General features: G+C 35.9%; 1 protein-coding gene across 1 annotated transcript; it reads right to left on the reverse strand.

The window, feature by feature from the left end:
- Positions 1 to 3,778: 3,778 nt before the first annotated feature.
- Positions 3,779 to 5,164, reverse strand: LOC126716435 (putative F-box protein At1g53360). Its single transcript, XM_050417271.1, has one exon. It carries the CDS (start codon positions 5,160 to 5,162, stop codon positions 3,897 to 3,899), a length of 1,266 nt encoding a protein of 421 aa, XP_050273228.1. The 5' UTR covers positions 5,163 to 5,164; the 3' UTR covers positions 3,779 to 3,896.
- Between the last annotated feature and the right edge of the window lie 1,434 nt (positions 5,165 to 6,598).

Here is a 6,598-nt window from a genome sequence, read left to right on the forward strand (position 1 = left end):
GTTGCCGCTTAACCCGTTTATGCAAAAAAAAAAAAAATATATATATATATATATATATATAAAATAAAAAATAAAAGATTGAAAAAGACGAGACTCATGTGCTGTGAAGGGGAAATTTTTTTTTTTCTTTTTCTTTTGAAACAAGACAAAATAGCTTATGTATTGAGTCAGAGTGTTGACAGATTGAGTGTCAGTCATGAAGTTCGCTAAGCAAGTCAAAAAATTTAGTAGATTTGATGACCCGATGACATTATAAGTTTTTCAGCTAGATTTATTTTTCTGAGATTCTGAATACGTCAAAAGATTTGAGTAGAATTACTTCTATCGAAGTAAAATATTTTTACTAAGGTAAAATACATAGCCACGCGGTGAGTATAGAGCAAATTATTCTTTCACCTTTTACTAAAATAAAATATTTTATTGATTTTTATTTTATAGTATTTGGTTGCTGCAAGGAAATTGTTTTCAAGTGTTTGCTAATTGCTACAATGTAAAATATAAACGCTATAAAACCAAAGCCACTAACCCATAAAAAAAAAAAAATTCAAGATTTCCCACAATCACTCGTGAAAAACAAGCCACCATCACCCTGCCATTGAGCACTTGCAGGAATGGTGCTAAAAAACTATTTTTAGCACCACTAAAAATCTATTTGAAACTGCAACAATGAAGCTATACTTAAAAATTTTGGCTTTTCAACTACAGTGCACAACTAAAGATAGCTGTGCACGGTAGGTCAAAGGTTAAAAAAAAATAAAATTGTGTTCACACTGTTGGTTTGAATATTTGTGGTGTTTCTTTTTATAGTAGGATGTATTGTTTTATTTTAGTAGATATATTATTTTATTGTGATGTTTATATTATTTTATTGTGTTAAAAGCTAAAATAGATCTACTATTGCAACATATGAGTAGGTAAAATAGATAAAATAACTTTTTGTAGTGCTAAATAACTAAAAATATAGCTCCACTACTCTGGATGCTAACTTTTTAGCTTTTAGGAACATACCCACCATCCACCGGTTAGATTTTAAGTTATTATTTCCATAATTCCCTCTTGCAAGTAAAACTTTGAATTTTATGTTATTACTTATTAGGGCTTAACTTTAAAGTTATTATTTCCATAATTCCCTTCAGCAAGTAAAACTTTGAATTTCATGTTATTACTTATTACTTATTAGGGCTTACTTCAAAAGGGAAGTCTAGTCATACCACTAGCTTGCACAGTTGCTTAAGAGAGTGTGTTGTGTGTAATATAAGTCGATCCACACTCCTTTAAAAGTTATCATGATTTTTTAGTGGAGTTTGTAGTGTGCCTCTGTGTTAGAACCTCTCTCCCTCTTCTTTGTGTGTATGCTCTAAAAAATACATTTGCATTTTGGAGACGTTGTTGGAGCTAGTTTTTGTGGGCTTGGTCTCCATTTGGAGAGTGAAATGTGTTTAAAGAGCTTGCTAGATATAGAGAAATTATAAGGTCCTCATGGTGGATAGGTAATGTGGTTTATCATTCCAGTAAAAGACTCTCATTTGTTTAAAATTGTAAAGTTTTAAATAAAAACTGAATACTAACTCAACAATTTTGAATATGTGAGAGTCTTTTACTAAAATGGTGGACAAATGACGTAGTTCACCATGAGCACTGTAAGATTTCTCCTAGATATGCTCTCAGGATTTAGGTTGGCAGGTTGAATGCACACTTTTATATAAGAGGAGATATAATACACCTTGTGCACCAAACAACTTAATGTCTCTTGGTCTCATCTTGCAAGTTTACACTTTACACTCCTATAATACGACTTTTACTAGAATGGTGAACAAATAACGTGGTCCACCATGAGCATTATAAAATTTCTCCTAGATATGCTCCCAGGGTTTAGGTTGGCGGGTTGAATACACACTTTTATATAAGAGGAGATATAATACACCTTGTGCACCGAATAGCTTAATGTCTCTTGGTCTCATCTTGCAAGTTCACACTTTACACTCCTATAATACGATGATTCTTGTGCTAGATATTGAATCCCATTGTTAGGTAAATGTGGAGCTTTGGCAAAAACTTTATAAAGGAAATTTTTTTTCTTTGGTAAAATGGGATTTATTGAAGGGAAGCCCCAAGAGTAATCCGCAAAAGAAAAAACAGACTATTTGGCGTTTGAATGTTCCTGGTAAAGTCAAAATTCTGGCTTGTTGTGCGTGTAGAAATTCTTTACCTTCAGAGACGAACTTTGTTCGAGGCCGGGTTATCACCAATGATAAGCGTGATCGATATTTGCCAAACTCACCAGGAGGATGTCATCCATGCTCTCTAGCTATGTCCAAAACTCAAGAACTGTGGCACCTAGTCCCACCCTGGAACCACAAGAACGGCTTGCACAGAATTCTGAAGTTATCAATGTAAACCCGCAGCAGAATCCATGTGCCCAACTATTAATGTTAAACGTTGAAACTTGAAATGCAGTTGACAAATTTCCCTTTCCTAGAGTTAGTGAAAGTATCTAGCATTTTTTTCCAATCCAGTTCAGCAACTTCATGACCATTAACGTATTGAAAAAGGTTTAAAATCTCATGTGGAAGCAAATCCTTGGCAGTGGTTTTTGGCATTTCTCAGGTGGAAGATTATTGACTTTAGATATCTGTTTTGTTGATGAATTCTAGTTGTAGATTTCTTGATTATTTTTTTCCCTTGTTCTCCAAGATAATATGCGACTCCTAGTGCTTGGTTTTACTGCTAAGCTGTGTATACGTGCATATGTGCATATCCTCACGTTTCGAACTATTTGAGTTTGATTCTTGGATAGTATTTCTGGCTAACACTTGCTTATCTTCTCATATCAGCATCCTCAACAAGCACTATTTCTTGGTTGCACGTCATCATTAGTTGACGAAGCAAGAAATAATGTACCTCCTCAACCATGAAGGTGTTGTTGGCTTGTTGTTGCTCAATTGATCAAGTGAACATGAACAAGAATAATGTTACCTATAAAATTATTAGATGACTTTGTTAGATGTACATCTAAATTAACTTTCAAGTCATGTAGGAACTAAAACTTTTATATGGGAATACAAGGGATATATATTAGTTATATTGTTTCTACTGGAGTGGTGATTTTGGGGTTGAAGGCAGCATTAAAATAGAGGCCTGTAACTTGAAGAATTTTGGCTTATTTTCACTCTACACAAACAAATTTTCTTAAAAGAAAAATAAAACAAGGTTTTATGCTTCGCAATAATTATAGTGTAAAGTTTTATGTATAAAATGGTGTAGTTAGATAATAATGCCAAGAGTCACCCAGTGATAAAGAAAGCAGGACATTATCCATCTCAGTGAGAATGGACTCGTCCTCAAAGTGCTCTCTCCCAGTCCAACTTGCTAACCAAAATCAACTACTTCTTACCACTCCAGATTCGACTCCCCCATTGTCATCAACCTCCAGACACTCATCAACATCAAAATGTGCCAAGCCATGTGAATATGGTGGAGTTTGAGGCATGGTTGATTTGTGATGCTGTTGACGGTGACATACAATGGGTTTGAGGCATGTGAATGTAGAGAGTGGAAGGAGTTGGATTGAGTCTTGCAATAAGGAAAAGAATGCCTCTTTTAGGTGGGATTTGACATTTGTAGGCGAAATTTTACCTCTAAAAATCCTGCTCCAAATTCCGCCTCTTAATTATGAGTTTAGTAAGCCAAACGAATAAGTTCCAGCTAAAAGTAATGCATCCAAAGCAAAGTGTCATGATATTTTACTGACAACATTAACGAACTAGAGATAGCTAAACTAGTTTTAAGCTATACTAAATCAAAACAAGAACTCATCTCGAAAAACACAATAACTACGCGCTTTACATTATTCTACTCTTTGCTGCCCTCCTGCAAATCTAGATTTTGACCTTCACTTACCCCCCATAAACAGAAATGGTTCTGATAATTCGAGTACCACTCGAATAAACCCATTCAGGCAAGCCAGTGATATCAATTTTCTTGAAACTTTGTCCCTCCATATCATAGAATAGCACCCACGCAGTAGCACTCACATCCAAGGAGAGCGGCTTTAGCAATATCTCGCCCGTAGGGATGGTCCCAATGGGAATAGGTTGACCTTGCTTCCTCCATCTAAATGGAAAGCATATACTCTCCTTAACCCACACATGATTGTTGTAATCCTTTAGAATCCACAGCTCCAATGTGAAATGATGCTGGGTAGCGTTGTCAGAGATCAAAGCCAAGCATCCGCCAAGCTCAAATAGCCGTTCAAATTGGAAACGGAACGAGTCAAAGTTCAAATCTTTATAGTCATGGGGAAGTGGAATTAGTCTAAATTTCTCATCTTTAAGATCAAAAGCCACAATGGAATCTCCATATCTGGTTAACCAATGTATTGCACCATTGACACAAACACTTTCCCCACCATTAACATACTTTTTTGGATCAAAAGGCAGCACAGGGTTTATCCTTCTCCAAGACCCCGAACCTGAACCGTCGCTGTCCAGTGTCAAAACCGTGAACACCATATTAATAACTTTAGGGATCGACCGTGGAATAGGTTCAGTCCATTTAACACGTAGGACTTTGTGGTGTTTGGTCGAAGGGTCGAAGCCAAAATGGGTCCTAACATTCCAAGTAGTTGTGGTTGCAGCAGGGAGTGGGGGATCATGGGGAAGAGTGAGAGTTTGTTGGGTGGTGGGGTTATAGGTGAGAATAGGAGTGTGATCATAATGGGGATAGTCAGCGTGGTGAAGGAGAAAAAAAGGGTTGAGATATTGAGAAGAGGTGAGACCGAAGGGATGGGAAGGGAGTGTGAAGAGTGGAGTGAGGGAGCCAAGAGAGAGTTTTGGTGGGTGGAATATTGGGATGGAGAAGAAGTGTTGGTTAGATGTCTCTGTGTTAAAAGCCGAAATGAGGAGGTGGGTGTGATCGGATGTGGATGTGGATGTGCATGGTTCACGAAGGTGCAAAGATCGGCAAGAGCTTCTGAAACGCATCAAGGACATGGCTGGCTCATGATGATGATGCTGGCTGCTGGGGAAGGAACTGTTGTGCCGGATTAGATTTAGGAGGGAGGTTGCAGTAGCAGTGGCAGTAGCAGTGGCGGCTGTGGTGGTGGTGGTGTTCAACTTCAACAAAGCCCTACTACATCTCCAACCTAAGAAAAGAGGGATCATTCCTTTCCTCCGTCCGGCGAAGGAAAATAAGTTGTAGATTGTTTAGGGTTTTTTCCTTTTAACTTGCTGAAACACTTTCTTGGGAAATTCTTGGCGGTGCCGCTTAACCCGTTTTTGCAAAAATAATTAAAAATAAAAAATAAAAGATTGAAAAAGACGAGACTCATGTGCTGTGAAGGGGAATTTTTTTTTTTTTTTTTTTTTTTTGAAACAAGACAAAATAGCTTATGTGTTGAGTGAGTCCGAGTGTTGACAGGTTCATTGTAAATCTTCTATCCCACTCATCCTGTTTTTTTTTTTTTTTTGAGAAACAAACACACACACACATACAAGGGAGAGGGAAAGGGGTTCTAACACGAAGACACACCACAACTCCACTCAAAAGCCATGGTAACTTTTAAGGGAGGGTGGGGCAAGTTATACTACACACAACACACTCTCTTAAGCAATGTGGGACAATTACCCTTTTTTTTTTTTTTTGAGAAACAAACACACACACACACACAAGGGAGAGAGAAATGAGTTCTAACACAAAGGCACACCACAACTCCACTCAAAAGCCATGGTAACTCCCACTCATCCTGTTTAACTATATACTTAGCAAATAAAAATATGTCACATGTTTATTTATTTTATTAAATATTAAACTTATGCTTATATTATTTCAATTACCTAAATATGATAGGTTATTTATTTATTTATTTTAGAAAATTGAATTTCTAGAAGACATAAATTTAGCATTTAATAAAATAGATGAATATGTGGCATGTTTTTATTTGTAGAATATATAATGAAGCAGGAAGAATGAAACAAAAGATTTGGACTCGATTAACATTTAGGGACTTAAAAATTGCAAGATCGCTAATAACTATGAAACTAGATTACATCCAAAACTAAAGAAACTATCAAGGAATTTGAAGATTTCTGTATACATATTAGGAAGGAAAATGTTGAAAATTATTATCTACAATCTCAATTTCAACCCAACCCTTATTTATTTATATATATAAATATATATATATATATATATATATCTTTGGGAGGATTATGACTAATTTGTTTGGGAATTATCCAGAAATATGCTTATACTAACAAGAATTTAAACATTTAAAAATTTTTGAGGGGGGCCAAATATCATTTTTTCTAGGGGCTAGTTGTAAGTCTAATAAATAATATAAGGGGAAATAAAAAGAATTTTTAAAAAGTTTGGCTGCTGAAGAAAGATAGGCATTGCCTAATTGACTCCAGCTATCCTAATTTTAGATTAAATTTCTTTAGGAGTAGCTTCTACACTAATGTGTTTTTGAGGTTTCTCCTCAGATCAAACACATGAGGGGAGTAGATTTAGAGATGAAACTAGAGGAAATATGGGTATTCCCTAATAGACTCCAATTATCCTATAACAAATTAAGAGACATCCATGACAACTAATAAGG

The sequence above is a fragment of the Quercus robur genome, chromosome 3 (assembly GCF_932294415.1).
Source record: "Quercus robur chromosome 3, dhQueRobu3.1, whole genome shotgun sequence".
Taxonomy (NCBI): domain Eukaryota; kingdom Viridiplantae; phylum Streptophyta; class Magnoliopsida; order Fagales; family Fagaceae; genus Quercus; species Quercus robur.

Coding starts and splice junctions, on each gene's coding strand:
- LOC126716435 (XM_050417271.1), bottom strand. CDS start 5,162: ATGATCCCTCTTTTCTTAGGTTGGAGATGTAGTAGGGCTTTGTTGAAG.